Genomic DNA, 22,822 nt, shown 5'->3' with positions numbered 1-22,822 from the left:
TTCTCGTGCAATTCATTTTCGCCCAAAGGTGGTTCGTTTGAAATTGCTTTCATACCAAAATGAGATGATATCTCACTACCGTACATTCGTAGAACAGTTAAATATTTTCATTCCGTGTTTTATGTTCAATACAAGTGTCATTCGTTATTCTTTTAGATTTAGATTTTGGAATTCAATCTACAGGTCGGAGTTTAGAATTACGTAACATATCTTTTATTGTTTCTGAAAATAGGTAACTAATAAGAAATAATTCACATCATTCATTCATTCATATCAGCCATAAGACGTCCACTGCTGAACATAGACCTCCAACGATTTAGAGATATGTCGGTTGGAAGCAAAACAAATAATTACCAATTAATTTATTATTTATCAAGATAAATATCATCTATTTATTGTTCACTATACATTTCGTATCAGCCATCAATTTAATTTTATAAAACCTTAGGGTCAAGTAGGAGACAGTGTAACGGCGTATATTAGATTTGATTTTCTTTTTTCCTAAATTGGTTTGAGGTAGGTAATTATATAAAAGAAGCAAGAGTTGATTGAAAAGGAAGTTAATTTTATTTAAGGAAAACTGATTTGAGAGAAATGCCTGAACTACGGTACGTTAAAGAACATAACACACACTCAACGACTACAAATAAATATACCCTTTAATAGGTACACTGTCCCTCACTTGACCTTAGTTATAAGTAACTTTCCAATTAATTAATAAATACATAGATCAATTAATTTTCTCCAGGGGTCTCCTTGGGTCGTCCCTTCCACGTAATTTACTGACTTGGTCAGGCCTAGTCGAAGACTAGTTTGTCAATCCATTTTCCATTTCAGTTTTGGAAATCTTCTTCAATAGTAGTCAGCACCTCATCCATTGCTTTAGCAAATTATGAGCCTGAAAAAACGATTTAATAATTAAAATAGATAATGTTATGAATAAGCATATCACACAATAATTTTCTATAGTTTCTTAATATTCTATTAGGCATTACATATAATTAGATCATCAACAACATCAACAGCCTACAAATGGCCACTGCTGTCTAAAACCACAGGGCCTCTTCCCACACGGAGAAGGTTTGAGCATTAATCCCCTCGTTTACTCAATGCGAGCTGCCGATTTCATAATTATAAATCATAAGCATCACAGTTTTTCAGTGGTGTCTAAATAATTTTTAGAAAGTACATGTGACTCGGAAAAAGTCACATGGCACTTGCCGTTGGTAGGTTTCAAACCCACGCCCTCATGTATGAGAAGTGGCCGTCATAACTTAAGCCTCCGGGCTACAAGGACTTCTTTAATAGCATAACAAAACATTTAAATACCAAAGAATAATTCAGCCATGATGGAAATCAGTCAAAAACTTAATATTAAGAATCGAGTTATAAACACGTTCACTGAAGCATGTACACTTGTACAAGGGAAGCGAGGCCCAATAATATTAGCATTCAAAGAAATGTTAACAGAGACACATTTTGCGAGAAACCAATAATGTCCCATCACGGCTCGGCACCTCCACATCGTTCAATATTCCGATATATTGATATATTGATACTCAACTTATAATATTGCTAATATCCAATAACATCTGTCTAGATTCCAAAATTTCTAATATCATGGCACACAAAGAAACATATTTGCAAATCTACGAAATATTCATATTATGAAAATTATTTCGATGATGTACATTGTACATCTACATTACAATACATATACTATGATGTACCTACATATAAATTACAATACATGTACTGGATTTTTTCTCGTGATTATATTAGGTCCCTTTACTTATGAAATTGCCGTTTTTCGTGACTGAAATGAAGCGTAGTTTTTAAACTTGGGTACAACCAACTTGCTGAGCGCTTATGATTATTGAACAGGATCTATCTCGTTACAAGTAATAATGTTCAATGTTCAGATTATGTTTATTTGTATGCATGTTGACCAGTACAAGGAACAGATCATGGTGGCTCATTTTTCAGATCAGTTGGTGCGTTCGGGTGATCGTCATTGAAGTTGCGTGCCGCTTGTGAAGCATTGCTGCCACGACTTTATCCATGATGACGAAATGTGATCAAATGTATTTAAAACAAAACGCTAACTATTAAACAAATGACGACTATAAAAAAAAAATGTTTTTAAATTCATTTGAAATTAGAATGTAAGCCAAAATCGAAATATTGAATTTGAAGAGAAATAATTATTTAATTTGAACTGGCCAGTACGGCAGCAATTTCATAGGTACTTGAACGTTACAAGGTTAGAATTAGGAGCTATTAGAAATGCCTACGAGTCAAGTTTAATAATTCAAGGGCTTGTATCGGTAATATATTATTATAAGTGAATATGTATCCAGTAGAAAACTTCAACGTAACCATTGATATTGTATTTTAATAGAAACGGGGAGTTTTACTACTTTTTAGGAGAGAAACTTGAAAACCTCTGCCTACCCCTTCGGAGATAAAAGGCGAGACGATACTTTTTTTAAGAGTGACACGGGAGTATAACAGAAATACTATTTGCATCATCATCATCAGCCGGAAAACGTCCACCGTTGAACAAAAGCCTCCCCCTTTAGTCCTCCACTCTTCATGACATACCTAGTTTCCACAATCGTGTGAAACCACGGGCAGAACTAGACGTTAGTACTGTTAGTACTAACTAACAGTACTAACGTCTAACTAACTCAATAGAAAGACTTACTAGACGAAAATATATAAAGACTGAACTAATTACTTCTAAGTAGTACCTGTTTACCTATTCTAACATAAAAATTCGTTGGTAGAAAATCAAAAAATATTGTGTCAAATCCCTCGAGGCGCGAGACGTGCATATTTTAAAACTGTCAGCAACTTTGTATGTCAGCTCCGAATGGTCGGATTCTTTCAAGGTAACCCTTGAATTTACTAATATGAATATTTATGATGAACCTTCGAAATTAAATGAGACACGTGTAGTTTTAATTGTTACTATGGTTTACGGGTTAACAGATACGAAGAATAATGCTAAAGGGTAACGTTTATTTTCTGTGATTTTAGTTACTTGTACCAAGAGTAATTCTAGAAAACATGGCATTACTGAAATCGGACAAAATTCCGGTTGTACTTCGTGCTGGCAATCGAACCCAAGACCTTCCTTCGATAGTCGTACTTTCGACCCCTCGACCAACGAAGAAGTTTACATTGTCTACGTGAACCTCTGTCCCTTTGAGGTTTGGAAGATTCTAGTGTTATGTTGGTAACACGCACTTACAAATCCACCTAAAATAATAATCAAGAGAAAAAAAATAATACATACCTTGTCCTTTAATTTCCTCCCTCACGGATTCCTTCTGAAATCATTATCCATGATCTCCAACTGTATAAAGCTGGGCTCGACTTCCACCACTCCATCGCTTGATTCATCTTCTTCCAGAGAACTCAGTAGAGGCTCCTTGTATGTTCTGACGTCCTGGTACGCACCCGCCATGCCTACGAACAAAGGAGGTTGAATACACATCGCTTGCATTATCGAATATGCCGTGAATAGGCTCACTAATACTACTATTGGGTGAAATAACTTCATATTTTTATTTTGTTATTTTAAAGTAATATCTGTCTTAAAGATATTTCTACTAGAATATGTCGTATTATTATGTTATTGATTTAATGGAAGGCGGTACTCGTAATTAAAGTAGGTACCGGCTTTTATTCCTTAAATTGACATAACTACATAACTTATTGTTTTACTTTTCGGGTAGTTAAAGACTTGAAAATGGTAGGTAATTAATTAGTTTATTTGAAACACCACAGTAATTATGATAAATAAAAATATCGAATCATCGCTAGCAAATTCGATTTCCGTACCGAATAACTTAACAAACAAATTGATTTGTAAATCGAGAAAAGTTAAAATTGAATCGAAAAGTTTAATAAATTCAATATCCTGTCCTGCTATCATTGACAATGTTACCTGGGAAATACATTCTGTAATAGTTTCGGAGAATCGCAGCTAAAATACACATGTTGACAAACAATAACAAACTTCAAAACATTGTTTTTGTAAACCACTAAGGATCTTTAAAACACAGCACAAATAATAGAATTTGTTAAGAAAACTCTAAGACAATAATTCACTTTTTGAGTGAATGTTATTTTGACACGTCAACAAATAAAATTTAAAATAAAAAAAATGTTTGGTTATGTTACAAGTCACACTGAAGTTATTGAACAACGAAACATTACGTAACCGTTCATTCGCGATCACAACGCTGTCTTATCGATAGTGGACAAAAGTGGAACTAATCGTATAATATATTTTCTTTAGGTAGGTAAATAGCATTTGTTACGACGTCGAAAGAGGTTTATTACTTTTTTTAACCGAATGACGTGTTTGAATAAAAAAGGTATAATATAATAATGAATGTAATTATCTATGGACTGCTATAAATATATCAAGGGAATGTGCAAACGCCTGATATTTTCCAAAAGGCAATTATTTTCAATCCGACGTTTCGAGGTTACCTATCGAAACATTTATTATTGTAGTCATGAATTTTAATTAATATTCATTGGTTTACATTCGCAGCACGTCTAGACAGGTTTACATTAAAATTAACTATATAACACCGATATTGTTGTAATGTTTATTTGTGGAACACTGCTTTAGCACCTATAGTGAGAAGGTGTTGAATGGTAATTTATGTTCTAGCTTATAGTTTAGGTCGATACTCGTTTGTACTATAAACATATTAGAATCACGTGTTTTGTAACTCAATGAAGTAAGCAAAAATGTTTATAATTTGGTAAATGGGTGGGTTTGGTAAATTACTGATTATTTATTTTATTTTCTATTTTCAATGTTATTCAATCTACTAGAGACTTGCCAGGTAAGAGGTAGGTACTAATAAAAGAGACACATCTATTTCTATGTCTATTAACAAACAGAAATAGGACTAGAAGACGTTTGAAACACATTTTTCATCACGTCTACGTAGTAGCTACATAGTTTGTAATTCACTGACAGACAGACTGACAGACTATTATTTATTTCTTTATTTGTTGCCATTTCAGAAGTACCTATTTGTCGTTTAATTGGAATAAATGATTTGACTTTCACTTTACCTAAAACTACAACCAATTTAACATAAATACACCCAAAAATACATTACAAAATGAATAATTTAACCTGTAATAAACGAGGTTCAGCAAGCAGGTTTACCGTGCCGCTACGCATCATGCAAACCCTCTTCATTACACAGTCTACGCCGCGTTCATTACGCGCGGCACGTCATCCATTGCGCGATCGGTTTAGGATTAAAAGATAGAAAAAGGTGAAAAATTACGGGACGCACCGGCGGAGATTACTAGCTGGATTACCTCCGTGTCATTTATCAACTTCATCTCGCAACTGTAGGAGTTAGGGCTTGTTGTGGTATAAAGTAATGGAGCAAGCGAGTTAATTATTTTTTCAATTACGTATTTTGATATTTGCACTTAATGGTAAACGCAGTGATGTCGTGGTGGTTCGGAGGTTTAAGACCGGCTTTTCATGCAAATGAACGTAACGAGCACACGGGTCACATAATATTAAGCAAACGGTTTCGCCCATTGACAACCGAAACTCTAAAAACTTCTTGAGCGGCTTATCGTTCCTCGTTTGCTGCCCGGTGGACCGAAATTTCACAATAATCAATTTGGTTTTACTGTGGGTAAATCTACTGTAGACGCAGCTCTCTCTGTCCGAACCATAGTGACTTCGTCTGAGCACAAATATGTAGTAGGCATTTTTCTAGACATTTCCGGTGCCTTTGATAACGCGTGGTGGCCAATGCTACTCCTTAAACTGAAGGGTCGTGGTTGCTTTAGTAACATATACACTACCGTTCAAAAGTTTGGAATCACCCCAATTTTCGTCGACAGAAAAACTATACCGCAATAAATCCATCAAAAAGCATATTGTTATTGGGGATTAGTATTTTTACGACCGTACTAACAACAATATTTAACAAAAACACTAATTTCTTATCAACTATCCATTGTTTTCAAAAAAGACCAACACACGTATTTTATGAACACTCAAGTTGCGGCACCGCCTTTTGAAATTTTGTTAGAATAGGCGGTTTTAAGGATTGTTGTAGTAATAAGTAATGTATAATCTTTGGAATATGGGTGTATTATTTCTAAAATTATCAGTTTATAGTTCAGTGTGAGACGTGAAAGTGTGTGACGTTCATGTGATAGTTACAAACGTTTGCAAGCTCATAAAATGGCAAAAAGGAAACAAATTTCGCTTGAACAGCGGAGTGCTAACTGTCAAACTGCCAAATCGCAGAAAAGATCGCTATTTCGTACATTATACTCTTGTACGAAAAAGAGCTACTGGAGGAAATCAAGACTGGAAGAGATCTGGACGTCCCAAATCTGCAACTAAGCAGGAAGAAAACTTCGTTGTGACATTATCAAACAGAAATCGACGTTTAACTGCACCTCAAATTGCCGCTACTTTAAATAAACCAGAGAAAAGTCTGTTTCAATAACAACTGTAAAAAGACGTTTGATATCTGCTGGTCTAAGAGGATGTGTACCAGCGGAAAAACCCAGATTGACTAGTGTTCATAAAAGGGGAAGACTGGAATGGGCTAAAACACATAAAAACTGGACAGAAGAAGACTGTAAAAAGGTCTTTGGAAGAATGAGTGTAAATTTCTCATTTTTGGATCTAAAAGACGAGTTTTTGTACACCGATCAAAGGAGGAGCGGGCTTTAAAAACGTGTAATGTGCAGTCTGTTAAGCACAGCGGTGGTAGTTTGATGGTTTGGGGATGCATTGGCAATAATAAACCCGGCCATCTGATCAAAATCACCGGGAAACTGAATAAAGAAGGCTATCTGAAAATACTTGAAGACAATGCCATTCCCTCTGGAATTAATGTGATCGGTCGTAATTTTGTTTTTCAACAAGATAATGAACCAAAGCATTCATCCAAATGAACCAAAGCAAAAACGATGTGAAAAAGTTTTGAAAATTATGAAGTGGCCCTCACAATCGCCAGATTTGTCTCTGATTGAATTAGTATGGGATGAACTTGATAGAAAAGTGAAAAACCGGTGTCCATCGAGCTCAGCACAGTTGTGGGAATATTTACAGAGCGAATGGAAGTCACTGGACTCCGAATACTTCAGTAAATTAATCAAAAGAATGAGTAAAATTTTTGAACAAGTAATAAAGAATAAGGGTGGTCATTTTGACGAAGCTTAAATTTATCGAAGAGTGTTAACTTTTGGTCTTAATTGTCCTAAGTATATTTAACTGAATACTAATCTATGATTTGATTAAGATTTAAGTGTAATAAAGTACACTTTGCACATATTATAGTCGTTTTCATTAAAATTACCCTAGTGATTCCAAACTTTTGGACGGTAGTGTACAAACTATTATACACTTATTTTCTTCACGGTTCTGTAAAACTGAAACTTGGTAATTTTTCTCGGTCGAAGTCGTTGTCAATGGGATGTCCTCAGGGCTCGGTTATTGACCCGTATCTGTGGAATTTAGGGTTTGATGATTTGCTCGCGACCCCCTTCCTTCTGGTTGTATTTTGACTGGATATGCGGATGATGGCCTTTTGTTAATACAATCAAATACCCGCGCCGGACTAGAGAATTTAGCTAAGGACTGGCTCAGTAGGATCTCGCGATGGGGCGAACGTAATCGATTAACTTTTGCACCCCATAAAACCTATCAATTATAATTATTGCTTAAAGGAAATTTGAAATCATGGCCGTCTATTAAATTCAATAACGTTCCCGTCAAACGTAAGGAGTCGGTTTGCTATCTCGGTCTAGTCCTAGAAAAAAACTTTTCTTTTATTGAACATATTAAGACTATTAGTGAGAAAGCCAAAAACAATTTCTATGCGCTCACGCGAATTTCGAAGGCTACCTGGGGTCTCTCTTTTCTTACGCTCAGGACCATCTACGGAGCAACCTACCTGGGATGCGTGTGCTACGGGGCACCAGTATGGGCTGATAGGGCCACAATAGGCGCGGTACGGCGAAAGCTTCTCCAAGGTCAGCGTCTAGCCTTGATCTTTCTGTGTAAGGCTTATAGGACGGTTAGCACAGAGGCCCTACCTGTGCTCGCGGGACTACTTCCAGTCGATCTTGAGGTGCAGCGACGTGCTGCCATGTACTATAATGCGAGACCTAACTTTTCCGCAAACTTTCTAGCACAACGTGATCGAAGCAAAATTGATAGATTGCTCAAGCCATTAACGGACGTCTGGGATGAACTTCTGACTGAGTGGCAGTGTAGATGGGAATCTTCTACCAAGGGCCGCCACCTCTATCAATTCTTTCCATCCGTGCATGAGCGACTGGAGAGGACATGGTTGGAGGTGGATCACTGTGTTGCCCAATTTCTTACTGGCCATGGCAACTTTAAAAGCAAATTGTTCTCATTTAAACTCGTTGATTCACCATGGTGCCAATGTTCGACAGCGGAGTTGCAACATGAGCAATCCGCCCATCACATACTCTGGGAGTGTGGTCTCTGGCAATCTGAGCGTAACACTATGTTGGATAATTTAATTGTTTCATCAGGTGTAGTTTATTACACGGACCTTGTGGAGTCTCGAGCAAATTTCCGTGCGTTTAGGCGTTTTTGCCATACCTATTATTGGAAGCAAGTATAACAGCTCACGCATAGGACCCATTTAGTATTAGCATTTAATATTTTAGTTTTAAGTAAAATTTCCGTGGTGCTTGGCGACTGGGCTTCTCCCAGTTGTGCAGTCTCTTTTGTGCCTTAAGGCTTAAGTCATCCTGTCTCCTGCATTAAATTCACCGAGGGAAGTGGAAACTATCGTTTTCTTTTCTTCTCCTCTAATAACATCTTCTGATTTGTTTCGTTGCGGGATCCAAGACAGTCATTCATTTCCCTGGGACGCGCCGGACTTCAGTGTTCCGGTGTTTTTATGTTTGTATCTACTGTAGATCCTGGCTTACAGGAGTTGCAGCGGTATGGGAGGTTGTGGCGGGCTTGTCCCATTAAAAAAAAAAAAAAACCGTAACTCTAGAGGAGTTACAAGTGTGTTGCCTGCCTTTTGGGGGTTTGAGCATTGGAAATTTAAGGATTGAAAAAATATGGGAACCATTAACAGAAATCATAATGAGATTTCAAGTACTGAATATATTTTCTCCTCCAACTGGTTTTTCTACAGGGGGTATTTTTGGTGTTGCGGGCATCCGGGCATCAAGTAATTCGTCTGCTCTTTGTTGCCTAATCTCATAAAGAAACTAATTTCGCTACCAACTTATTACTGAAACCGCTAGTAACTTGCACCACACGACAAGGTCGTCGTGTGACAGTGACGGTAGGGCGGGCTAACATCCCGATAACTAATACTTTGCCTGGAATATTTGACACCAAGAGAAACTATCCCAATTCTATTCCACCTTCGCTTATTTTCTTCATATATTTCCTCGCACTTATTTGTACAGCAGTACGAAGAATAATTGGAGAAACATTGTTTGTGCAAACATAATGTACCGACATAGCTCTTTGTGATTTTGTTTCCAATGGATTTTCTTAGAAATCGTAGTCCAGATGTTTTCTTAGAAATCGTAGGTAGTATTTTTAACCGACTTCCCAAAAAGGAGGAGGTTCTCAATTCGGCCGGTATGTTTTTTTTTTCTATTTCCAGTTGTAATGTGTCTAATTGTAGTTGATGAAACAATATAATTAGGGTCGAGGCTATTAAGGCTGTACCTGAATGCATAAGTTATTGTAGTTTATAAGAAATCGCGGTAATAAGTTTGAAACGGCACGGTATTGTTTCAGATTTCGCAGCAGATGGACACCAGAGGCGTTACAAGTGCGTTGCCGGCCTTTTGGGGGTTAACAATTTAAAGCTTGTTAGGAAGATTGGGAAGTGGGGTAATGTGGCAAACACTGCGGTGTATGACGTCACTTTAGATATTGAAGAACTCAGCTTGACTGACTTGAGACATAAGGCTACAAAAAGCGTGATGTTATCCTATGTTATAATCGTCATGATATAGGTAATGTACACATATGTATTACTTTTTCAGATTTTCCAATTGCTGTTTTGTCTATACAAAAACCAATGCGGTCACAGTTTTACTACCTAACAAAAAACTAGCTAGCAACATAAAGACTAACTCGTACCTAACTTTATTGTTATCAACAAAAAATAAGATAACTTAGCCAAATGTTTAAAAAACACGACTGATAAATAAGCAAGCAAGTACCTATTTGTAACTTTATTTTTATTTTAATTAAAATTTAAACATAGATCAAAAGTCAGGATAACTAAAAGTATCTGGTAAAAACTGCTGTAGATACGTATATAACTTGTTTTTTTGTAAATATTTTGAATACTGTGAAGATATGATATAATACCAATGTTTATTATATTGGTATCAGCAGTCAACTTGCTAATGATAACCCTTGACATATCGAAAGTATGAAAATCTTTATGAATAAAGTTTTGAAAGTGTGTTCGTTGTCGCTTGTATGGTATAAGCCGGTAAACGAGCAGACGGATCACCTGATGGTAAGCAATCACCGCCGCCTATGGACACCCGAAACGCTAGAGGCGTTACAAGTGCGTTGCCGGCCTTTTGGTGGTAAAAAATTTAAGGGTTGTTGGGGAATCCGGGATTGGGAAGATTGGGGAGGACGCTAATTAGGCCTCCAGTAACCTCACTCGCACAACGCAAGCCTTTCACGTTGTTTTTCTGTGAAGCCGTGGTATAATTCCGATCGAGCTGGCCAAGCAGTGGCGAAGCATGGCTCTCCCACAATTAAATTGTCATTCTTGAAAGGCTTATATCATGGTATGATTTTTGTATCAGGTGATAATCATGAAGCTCGAAAATGAAATAGCATCGCAGGCAAAGTCGTGGGCGGGAAGTTAGTGGATGAATAAAACAAAAAAAAGCTATTATTTTCTTAGAAGATATCTTACTGCTTACTATTCACAATCCCCAATGTCCTTTTTCGGGTTCGTTCCCAAAGGACATCCTATTACTAAGGTACCGCTGTCAGTTTGTCTGTCTGTCTGTCATGAGCTTGCAAAGTTCGATTTTTTACAAAAAGATATTTGATAGCCATTCAGAAAAAAATAGCCTGGAGTTATGTCAGACAATAACAATCTATTTCTGTGCCTTCATTGAGATACATTCGGTAAGCTTCTGCGTCAAAGAATATAAACATACATACATACTTTTACATATTCATACTATTAGTAAGTCTAGATACTCACGTGCTATTTCATTCGCTGCTAGCCTCTTATTTATTAGCATGATGTTTTATAGCCAATACCCATCTTCGATAAATTCAACACAATAAAGAATTATTAAATTCGAACTAGCAGTTTAGGAGATTAGCGCGCTCAGACAAACAAAAAGCTCTTCAATTTTATATTAAGTATAGATATTAGGAATTTAGGATTACTGATATTGTGAGAAGTAGGATTAATAGGATGAAAGATATTGCATTTAGTGACCTTGTATTGTCCTGTCTCTATTCATCAAATGTCAGATAGACGCCACTTTCAGTGATAAACTGATAAGGCAGCTATTGTCTTCTTATTTATTGCTATTTTAGAGTGTTTTTTTTTTTCGTTAAATGTTGTTCGATTATTATCATATTTGTTGCCAGATTACCTCATTAACTGTGTGGTTGGAGATAGAATACTATGGATATCAATTTTCTAAATTCTGAGAGCACTTTACGTTTCATTATATCTGGTGTATAATGCATACATAATACATAGAATGCTTTGTATATGAATTCCTTATTGGGAATGTGCTTAAAAAACTTAGGTATAACATAGCTAGTGCAACGTAGATTATGTTTGTTGTGTGCTCTTTTGCATAGGATTATAATATGGGCATAGGATTAATCACGAAATCTACCAGTTTACTTAAAAACATAAAATTTAAGCGTGGAAGAGCCATGCTTCGGCACAAATGGACTGGCACAGAAAACCGACGTCCCCGAATCCCCAACAATCCTTAAATTCCTAAACCCCAAAAGGCTACAAGTGCGTTGCCACTTGTAACGCCTCTGGTGTTTCGAGTGTCCATGGGCGGTGGCGATTACTTACCATCAGGTGATCCGTCTGTTCGTTTACCAGTTAATACCACAAAAAGAACAACATTGTCGTCCAACAAATGTGTAGTCCATCACAACCCTCGGAAGGACTAGGGTGGGTGACAAATGGGACTACCCTGCTGTCACCACACAGCTAACTCAGTATAGTTTCATTATAAACCTCTGGACATTATTTCTAGTTATCGTACGTTGGCCACAAGTTGGTATTTACGCCGAAAGTTGTCTAATAGTTCTGCTCGCCTAGTGAGTTACAATTCCCTCGTGTAACGAACTACAGCTAAACTGGCACGAAGCTGTAATGAAAATATGTTATTTGAATTATGTTTGATTAAAAATCTGTTTTTTTTTTTATAAAATTATGTTTCTTTTTCTAATTTACCCGACACTTATAGGGTAGTATCCAAATTTTTAATGATCCTCTCTACTACAGTTTTATCGTTTTTATGTAAGTGTATTTACTTGCACATAGACGTCACATTAAGAGTCTACCCAAAAAACCCAGACCAACTATTTGTAATGGTTAAGTAGTTGTTCGAAATGGGTGAGTTGCCATAAAAGATTTCGGGTTTGCTTCTCGAATCAGACTGAGTATTATTTTCGAATATTCCCAATACCATTTTTTTTTTATAAACGGTACTTACCGCCTTAAATTTTCTTTACCGTCTCCATTTTTTTAAGTCTAGTGATATCCCTAAAACTTTCTACAAGTCCGAAAAATACTATCCTGAAAACCGCATACACACATACATACATACAGGTCAAAGTGAGAACCTCCTTTATTATGAAATCGGTTAAAAAATAGTCCGTAATCTTAAATTATGTCTGTATACGGCAATAGACTGACTCCCTTCCACATAATGTGACTCGAAAAGTGGGTGTGACATTGTACACGACTACACGAACACTGTCTACCCACACCTAGTGGGTTGGGCGTGACGTCACGTCATGTTTTGCAAAAATATTTATTCATGTTTTCGATTTTAATTTCGCCGCGACTGAAATCTCGATGCGACTTCTGTTGGCATGAAGTGTTGTTATCGAACTGTTCGTTAGTGACATTTTAGAGTTCTGCAGTCGTATTACCTATACCGATACCAGTTATTTCATTTCTTTGTTACGGTATTAATTTAACTTTGTATTCTTTGGAAATGCTTTTTCATTTCGTTTTAGACTGTATCGCTAGGTATTGACTGAATTGGATTCTAAATTATCTAAGTAGATACTATTTATACAATGATATGCAAAAACTAGCCTTTGTTTGGTGGGTCCATTAAGGGTATCAGAGGTATCAGGTATCACACCTGATCCGGAGCTGCGGACTACCTAGCGGGTTTACCGGGACTCAGTCAGGAGGTTTTTAGTCAGTAAGAATCTGACACTCCCAAGGCGGGAGAAGGCATAGGATGATTTTCATCCCTTAAAAAAATAAGCCTTTGGTTCGGCTTTCCTTATCCATTGTTTACATTAACTGCAGAATTAAACATTATAAATTAATTTTCAAACCTACATTGAAAAATCCTGTCTTGGGTTTATAAAGAAGGATTTAAGTAAAAAGAAACTAAAAATAAAAATATGTTTTGGTCAATATGATACAACCTACGAAACCTAACGCTGTGGGATACAGCACGCATTGGCCAAATTGTTCTACTAGCGCCCCTGTAACGTCAGTAAAACAGATTAGTTTATATTATAATTTATTTTATATTCTAATGTTTAATATAATGACTTACATCTCGATTCGTGAACCACCATAGGATATTCTTTAACCTTTGCCTTTTTAAATTATAAAATAATCGTTAAGCCAACATACTATATAGGTAATACCTATTTAAATAAAAACGTGCCAACTTACAATTAAATAAACAACTTAATATTAATAGATCCCGGTTATATAGTCTTTGTATGCTTACTTTACATACTAAAGAGTGCATTTAGATTCTCTAATCGTTTGTGTTATTTTCATCTCAAGGATTTTCTCGTCCGATGGCGTCACGGTCATGGGCGAGGCTGGTCATACACCGTGCCTTGTATACAGCGATAGGCGTAAGTAATTTTTAATCACTAAGAGTCCGACACTCTTTCACGTAAATCATGAGGCGAGAGTCATTTGGTGATCTTCCAACCTCATAAAAAAGTATTTTTTAAACCAATTCAAACCGGTATTTCAGAAAATGCATTAGAATTTTTAGATTCAGTTATGTAACAGCAATAACAAAAATCTGGAATTGCGCCCAGTATTTGGCAGATCAAAATAGCGGGCTTAACATAGATACATTTCAAATGTATTTATTTTTTCTAGAGGCGAGTTCCGGGAATCTACATATAAATATTATCAGACTAGACTCTTACGTACAAAAACACTAAAGTATGTAATGTTTAGAATTAGCTAAACATAGCATAGGGAACATTTTCCAGCAATATTTATCAAGCATTGCCTCCCCATAACAAATGGCCCGCGTCGCGTTGGCTGAACGAAACGTTATTAGCACTAAATTGTGCTCGTTTTATCGTTTCCGCAAACATTAGTTGATCATTAATCAACAAGCTGATCATTTATTATTTATTATAATATTGCGCCGCTCGTGGTAATAGGTTGGGCAGAAATGGTTGGGTGGTTGTTTTGTAAACATTTTTTAGAAACAATCAACTTTTCACTACATAATATATATATATATAAATATGCATAAGTTTAAATACTCGCTAGATTTAAGTACAAATACAGAGAAACTCGAACATATTTTTAATACAATAAAACTTTATGAACCAATTTTTTTGGGCAATGCGATTTTTATGCTATATAATTATTCCCATATCATGCAATTCATAAGACACTTACAAAGTTAATTTTCACTGTATTTCTTCAATAGGTTGTCCACCTTCAATCAGCCACATGGTTCCACTGTCAGCTCGAGCATACACTTCCACTGCAGCTTCACCCACGTCCTCAACAGTTTGCCAAGGAAGTGACGTTGCGAATTTCACTAAATCTATCGGTAACTCCTTTTGACGTTCCGGATCTCTTATCCTCCGGGTAAGAATGGTTTCAGTGAACCCTGGACACAGTCCCATAACACGTACACCAGTTTTGTGAAAATTATCAAGATGACCTAAGGATTTCGTGAAGCCGAACACTGCGTATTTGGCTGCTTGGTACACTGGAGCATGAGGCGCCGGTCTAAACCCAAATATAGAAGATATAGTTATAATCGTTCCACCGCATCCTCCGTTATCCTTCCTCATGTGCTCATAGAATTTCATAGACCATTCTATAACAGATGTCGCGTATATGTCCATCATTTTTCTGCGATCCGGAGTTAATGTGCCAGCACTCAGAACCAACACATCAATGGTATTGTAAGCTTCAATGATTCTTTTGGAAACTGTCTCAAGATCCGTCGTCACATCACACTTTATGTACACAGCTTTGTCTTTCCCATGCTTCTCTGTTAGTCTATCTTCAGCTTTTGGTCCTTGTATATCGTTTATGTCCAGCAGGATGGCAGTTTTTGCTCCATGGAGTAGGAAGCAGTCAGCTATTGCACATCCTATGCCTTGAGCTCCTCCCACGACTGCTACAATTTTATTCTGAATCGATCTTTCCATTGTTCTACATGCGATAAAACTAAACCAACGTTCGTTGTAGAATATTATTATAGTAATGTACTTATAGAAAAAATATCAATGTGAAGGACCTTGATATCTGTGTTCGTTATCATTAAGATTATATTAATTTTATATAAATAGCGGTCATTGCCTATCCTATTAGATACGAACAAAGACCTGCAATAGAATTTTGTTACTGTTTGGAAAAATTATCAAAATTTATGATACATGATAAAACCAAACAACAAGTTGTTTGACACTATATTACAATGTATTTGAGAAAGAAGTTTGTTTGTTGAAACCATTTTTTCTAGGCTCTTTTAGGCAGAGCATTAGAATTAAACAAATCCAAAGTATCAATGTGACCCAGATTTCATAAATCCAAATTCCGTATATGAATACAAGATTCATAGTTTGCGTTATTATTTTGTAAACTGTAAGCCAGGTAGTGACATCTATCTGTAGCAATTAAGAGCGACAGTAACGAGTGAATCCTTGTCATTATCTGAGCACCTTGTTATTTTTTATACTTTACTGCGCATCGCTTGGGGTATAATGATCTCTGATTCATTGGACATATGAAATAAAATGTGGAAATATTTCATTTGTATTCAGGAAATAAAGTAAATATTGAGACCTTTTACACGCACATCAACAGCCTATTAGTGACCACTGCTGACCAAAGCGTCTTCTCGCATGGAGAAGGTTTGAACATTAATCGCCACGTTTGGTTAATATAGGTTGGCGACTTTAAACTTATGCCCAAGATTCCTCACGATGTTATTCTTCACGGTTTGTCAGTGGTGTCTAAATAAACTTAGAAAGTAACTCGGAAAAAGTCACATTGATACTTACCGTTGGTAGGTTTCGAACCCGCGCTTTGTGCATGAGGAGAGAATCTTAAAACCTACGGGCCACCATAATATATTTTACATTAAAGACATTGAAGTGAAAAATCCTGATTAGTAAGTTTGATGTTTCACTTACAACAACCGTACCAAAATAGTAGGAAATCTGCTAGCAAAATGCGTAATATCTTGTAATGGAACTGGGAATAGCTCCCAAAACAATGTTGTTACTCTACCGACATAACCAAGCAGGCAGTCAGGTGTAAAAGTATCACCTCATGTAAGCCTATCGATACAATTTTTACACTGCTAAGGCCGTGCCACTAAGCCTGACATCTGACGGCGCGCGCGTTGTAAGCGGTTTACATGTAAATTAGTTCATGCCCCGGGAGCTTGTTAACTATAACAAGGCGGTTATTTTGTCTGTTCGTATATACACATTGTAAACTTCTTGTGTCAATGTTGTCACGAACGTGATTGTATGAATTTTTAAAAAAGATTTTTTTTTTAATTGCTGGTAAACCAGCATACGGATCGCTGGTGGTAAGCAATCGCCGTCGCCCGGACATGGATACCCGAAACACCAGAGGTATTATATATATTTTAGGATTGTTGGGCAATCTAGGATTGAGAAGAGGGGTAATTAGGCTAATTTGAAGGTCGCCAAGACGAGCGCGAAGCAAACAATGCCAAACCATAATTTTCTGGAATAATTTCTAAAATTGAAGTGGAAATGTATGATGGAGCTGACAATGGGACCATGTGGCTGATTGAAGGTGGACAACTTAGCGAGTGATGGTACACGCTACAAGCATGTTAGACAAAAGCTGGAACTAAAGTATAAATGAAGATTACAAAGTATGAATATGTTAGTATTTAGACTTGTATGAGTGCGTTTACTAAAACATATTTTACAGACATTTTTTTTATGGAGTGATTATATGAAAATAAAAGATTATATTATTATCGCTACCAGACATGGAACGACAATGCATGGGTCATACAAAAAAAAAATAATGTTTCGTATCATATAACCACATGTTTATCTTGTTATGTATTAAAAAAAGTGTCTGTGTTTTTCTTATGACTATTATCATGCCGTTCGTATCCATGCGTTTTGCTGCATGTAAAGTCTTGGAATACTGATTAAATTGTTGCTAAGACGTTATGTTATGTTTATTTTATTTTTGTCAGTTTGACTTTTGATACACCCAATTATATAATCGAAATGGAAATAAGAGTAATTGATGCTTACGACAGGATTATTGAAGTGTTTACCTAGTGATATAATTACTCAATTACTTATTATCCATGCATTTTTGCGATAACTCTCAGGGTATAATGAAGGTATTATTAGGAGAAAAATTTACTCGATATACCTCATTGTTTTGCCCGAGAGAGTCCAGTGCTAGACTATAAACCTACTCTGTAAAAGAGGGCTTTTTTGAGGGAGGAAAATAATCCAATGGCTTCTCCCGCCTTGGGCGAGGCAAGAGGAAGTGTCAGGCTCTTACTGACTAAAAATCACTCCGTTCCTACTCCTGCTTTTCGATCCTGGCATAATTTCGATCTGCACATTTGGTAAGGGAGTTGTATATAGCCATTTAAAACAACCAGGTTTATCAAAAAACGTTGCTTCCGGGTCTCTGGTCAATACGTGATCCCTTATTTGACTCTCTCGATACTCGCATGAAGAGTAAGAGTGGTGACAAAAGCGCCCTATCCCTAACTCAAATCCCTACCGTCACTATGCAGCTATACAGCGTGTAACAAAATACCCATATACATCAAGAAGCACTGAAGAATACAGGTTAAAAATAGAATCTCTAAACAAAGTTTCAGCTTAAAATACGTTTAAAAAAATTGGTACCCAATACTTGGTGTCACATGGATCTTATAAATCATACAAACGTGTCACAACACTACAAGGGTCGCTTGCTAATTTCGAAACATTTCTTCTGTAAATCTGATCACCTAGTACCTATCTACCTAATTTTAATTCGCATGATAAATAAAAAATTAATATTGGAAAAATTCATAACTTCGTTCCATGAAAACATGAGTTTAAAAAACCCTTCCCTTATCGTTTGTTATGTTATCTAGAAACCGAACACTTGATATGTATACCCCCTTTTTGATACACCGTGTATACTTACGATACCGGCGGGAAGTATCAATATTTTTAATTAATATGCTATGTTTACATTTACAGAGATTACAAAATATCTAGATGAGTTTGATTAAAATTGCGCGAAATATGCAGCGTTGAACACAAGGACAATCATTCGCTATCTATATTCGCAGTAGATACCTACATAGTACATAGTGTATAAATTGTAATACCTACGTGTCGCATACAACGGACTAATAATGATTCTACATACTGCGTGTTATCGGTCACAGTTAAGGCAATTTCGATACTACGTATTACCTACGACATTGTTTGTTATTGAAAGTTAATTTCTAGATTTTGATGTGATACAGTATAGGAGTAATTTAATTACTTGACAGTAAGTTATCAGCGGTGCCCATGGACAACACCAGAGGACTTACAAGTGCTTTGCCGGTCTTTTTGTAAGGGGAAGGGATTGGACCAACGCAAGCGTTGTTTAATGCCAATTTTCTTTCAGGCCGTGGTATCATTCCCGTGCACGGTGGAGTCGGTACCTTCATGCTGAAGTACGTATCTATAGCTCACGCTCATGTAGCAGGAGTCCTACACTTAATGGTGACTCCTTGTGATGGTGAACTCCTGATGAGGATTCAATGATGAATCCTTAATATAATAATCAGATGAATACTAATAAATAATAATCAGTTTCGTGTCTCTACCAACGAGACTGCCTCGTTGATCGAGTGGTCGCAAGTGCGACTGCCAGAAAAGGGGTTTCGGATTCGATTCCTGGATCGGGCAAAGTATTACTGGGCTTTTACGGTTTTTCGAAAAAAATCTCAGTAGTATCAGGGAGCTTATAGTCAGCCTATTGTAGGCTTACCTTCTTCTATCCTATTATATGGGACTTATAACACAAGTGGTAAAAAGTGGGTGTACATTGTATAGCGGCATTACGTGTCGTAATGTGCACCTCTGCCCTTCCTTGGCTAAAAGGCGTGAAGTTGCAATCAGATTCGAGTGCTATAATGTGCATTAGAAAAACCTCTAGTAGTCGACCTTGAAAAGCTAATGAAGATACTAGTTTTGACGTGATACGATTACAAATGTACCAATAGATAGAACTAAAATTAGGAACAAACTTTTGGCATGTGCAGCCGTCATAAAATTTTCCCTTGATAAATTTATTCACTATATTCACTATGTACCGATGTTGGCCAGTTAAAATATGTGAACAGATAGATAAGACTAACAAAGCCATCTTTGAAAGTCAAGGACGCAATTAAACGATAAGACAAACTGACTAAGTGCGAGCTTTCCTCGCCCACGATGCGTTCTGTACCATTGTCTATAGAAATTAGCAAAAAATCTTGATGTAGTTTGGAAGCCCTGCTTAAACATGTACCTATATATTTATTTATTTTATTATGTTCCTATAGCGGCAACATAAATCCATGAGTAGGCTGCGCGTCGCTCGCTGCTCATGATGAAGAGTCCCTCTGTGACTCGAAAATAGTAGAGCTTTTCCCATTACTAATACGTCTGTAAGCCATGATTTTTGATTAATAAATATATCATTTGTGATAAGTCGATAACTATCTAGCATGCCTGTTGGTATGTATAACCATACTGACAGGCAGAGGTTACATCTTGGTAATAGACAGGCGGACAACGAAGTCTTGATAATAAGGTCCAGTTTCCAATATACATTTCGTGGATGGAACCCTGAAAATACAAGGCCAAAGTGCAAATTCATACAGAGGAGATTAAAGTGAAATGACAACAAGCACTGTTTGCATACCATTTAGATAATTTTAATAACCACTGCACATATTACGTAAGTCGTGCTCTCCGCTGATATTCTGGTTACCATTACTTATCATTATGAATAAAAAGGTAGGCAGAGAAATATACAAGGCGAATATGAATGGGGCCGTCGGTAGAGGGCGCCCTAGACGGACATACAGCGACCAGATTAGCGATATATTAAAGAAGGCCAAATTAAAAGTACCTTTAACCGACAAGCATGCATGAAAAGACTGACGACTGTTGATGAAGCGCAAGAGCAATTGGCGATCTATTGTAGAGACTCTACCTACCCTCATATGAGGCAGGCTTGAGGTTATGTATGTATGTAGGTAGGCAGAGCTACTTTTACATGTAAAAACCACTGCTATACGATATGAGTCCCTTTTCGCAATTTCGAAAACTAATCTGTCTAATTACACTTTTTTTACCCCAAACACAATCCTCATGGAGCCCCGTTTGGGGAGGAAATTGGACTGTTCTTACTGACTAAACTAACCTGTCCCGTCTAACGTGGGTACGAGGGAGCAAAACGAAATTCTTCCGGATGCCCCCGAACTCGTGGCGGCCAGCCTTGCCAGGCCCCTCAAAAGCCACCTCAAATGCAAGAAGACTTGAGGTGTGTTTTCCGTGCTACGTGAAGGCACGGTGGACACAACACGCGCCACCACCTCGGGTCCTTTAGGACGGGGTGACGGGGACTTCCAATTCCACCGAACCCGGACCCATTTATGGGGGTCGAAAGAGAACGCAATTGTTCTCCTTGACGCCCGGTGCGTCTGCTGCGGGAAGATACAAACGTTGTTATTTCCCTATCCCTCTCTGCAGCCTCCTTCTGCGACATGACATCTTCGCAGAAGGATACCACTGCATCCCACGGTCTAATTACACTTTACCCAAATCAAAACTTGTATTGGAGATCTTTTACTTTGCTACTCATGCTTCCAACTACACTATTAATGAGACTGTCCCATATGATTTATAAATAATTATATTTTTAGCGCCATAACGGGAGATAAACTTTTAAATTTAATTTAATGTTATAACATAACAGTTCTGTGATAAATACATACATATTACGTTTTACGTTATATGTTGTTTATTATGGTACCTACATGGTCATTATATACTCAAACATTACATACTAATTATACTAGGTCAGTCATACACCTACATTACAGATTACACACGGTATTAAACGTCAACAATTTGCTCTAATTATAATTCAATATTATTTTCTTCGCCATTGGCGCCGTTGGCAGAGTGATCGTCGTTAAATCTGTAATAGTGGCAAACTTGGCTAATCTTCGACCAAAACAATAAGTTCAACAATTGCTTTTAACAGATTTGAAAATGAAGGAGATAGTGTATTTTTGTATGTATACATGTTTGAGCGCGATTATCTCGCGTTTGGCTGAACCGATTTTGATGCTGTTTTCAGCATAGTATTTTTTAGACTTAGTAGAAGGTTTTAAGGACTGAATTGACTGATATAATAAAGGAGGCGGAAAAGGAAATGTAAGGCGGTTTCCTTTTTAAAAAAAGTTTTATTAATAATATTATCGAAAAATAATAAAACGTGAGTGAACTGTGTTAGTACTTATCCTCTGCAAGTATGTTACAACTTACTATTATATGTAAATTAGCCAAAGGCATCCACAGCAATGTAGCATAGTACTTCTCCGGTGGAAAATATCCTATACCTTGGACCTAAATTCAAATGACGTTATTCTAAACGTTTCATGAAAAACAGGTTACTGTATTAATTGTTCTTACCTGCATAGTTTCCTAGACAAATGGATCGCATTTGCTTGTTAGTATAATTTGCACACCTCTGTCAGACGCGGATATATAACATCAATCAATAAGCGTCAGTTATCATACACACACATTAAAGTTATGTACTTGTATAACGTGTGCATTGTTAGGTGTGATTTATTATATACAAAACTTTTCGAGAATTTTAACAATAACACGAACACACACGTTTTTACATTATATTTCGAGCTGCAATCTACAGTAATTTTAAAGCACACAATATTTTTAATATAACATACGCACTAACAACACCTTTACTGTAAGAGTACCTCCAATGCATATAAAATATCCAAATAACTATTATTGCACTTACCTATTTTAGGGGAATTACCAATCAACAGTAAATATTGACGAGAGAGAGATTACTACTATCTAATTGTGTGTTTATATATTTAAGTAACAAAACAGATCAGACCACATAATAAGATCAAATGTCATACAATCTCCGTTCCACTCAACAATAACAATATATCTGTCTATCAATGACTACGTGATTCAAATACATAT

The 22,822-nt window shown here is 36.7% G+C and overlaps 1 protein-coding gene across 4 annotated transcripts; it reads right to left on the bottom strand.

The window, feature by feature from the left end:
• Window positions 1–529: 529 nt before the first annotated feature.
• Window positions 530–22,595, bottom strand: LOC118264065 (15-hydroxyprostaglandin dehydrogenase [NAD(+)]-like). 4 transcript variants are annotated; one of them, XR_007707237.1, is made up of 3 exons: window positions 22,274–22,595; window positions 3,302–3,474; window positions 530–898 (listed from the first exon to the last, which is right to left on the bottom strand). XR_007707237.1 is itself a non-coding variant. In XM_035576408.2 (2 exons), exon 1 carries the CDS (start codon window positions 15,728–15,730, stop codon window positions 14,975–14,977), a length of 756 nt encoding a protein of 251 aa, XP_035432301.1. In that variant the 5' UTR covers window positions 15,731–19,281; the 3' UTR covers window positions 12,166–12,420; window positions 14,964–14,974. The 4 variants fall into 4 exon arrangements, 1 of the variants encoding a protein (XP_035432301.1); XR_004782643.2 differs by lacking the exon at window positions 22,274–22,595 and adding an exon at window positions 14,964–19,281; XR_004782644.2 differs by lacking the exon at window positions 22,274–22,595 and adding an exon at window positions 3,956–4,160.
• Window positions 22,596–22,822: the final 227 nt, after the last annotated feature.

Source organism: Spodoptera frugiperda, chromosome 26 (genome assembly GCF_023101765.2).
Source record: "Spodoptera frugiperda isolate SF20-4 chromosome 26, AGI-APGP_CSIRO_Sfru_2.0, whole genome shotgun sequence".
Classification (NCBI taxonomy): Eukaryota; Metazoa; Arthropoda; class Insecta; order Lepidoptera; family Noctuidae; genus Spodoptera; species Spodoptera frugiperda.
The sequence above is the reverse complement of the archived record's forward strand: the minus strand, read 5'-3'. Positions and strand labels throughout refer to the sequence as shown.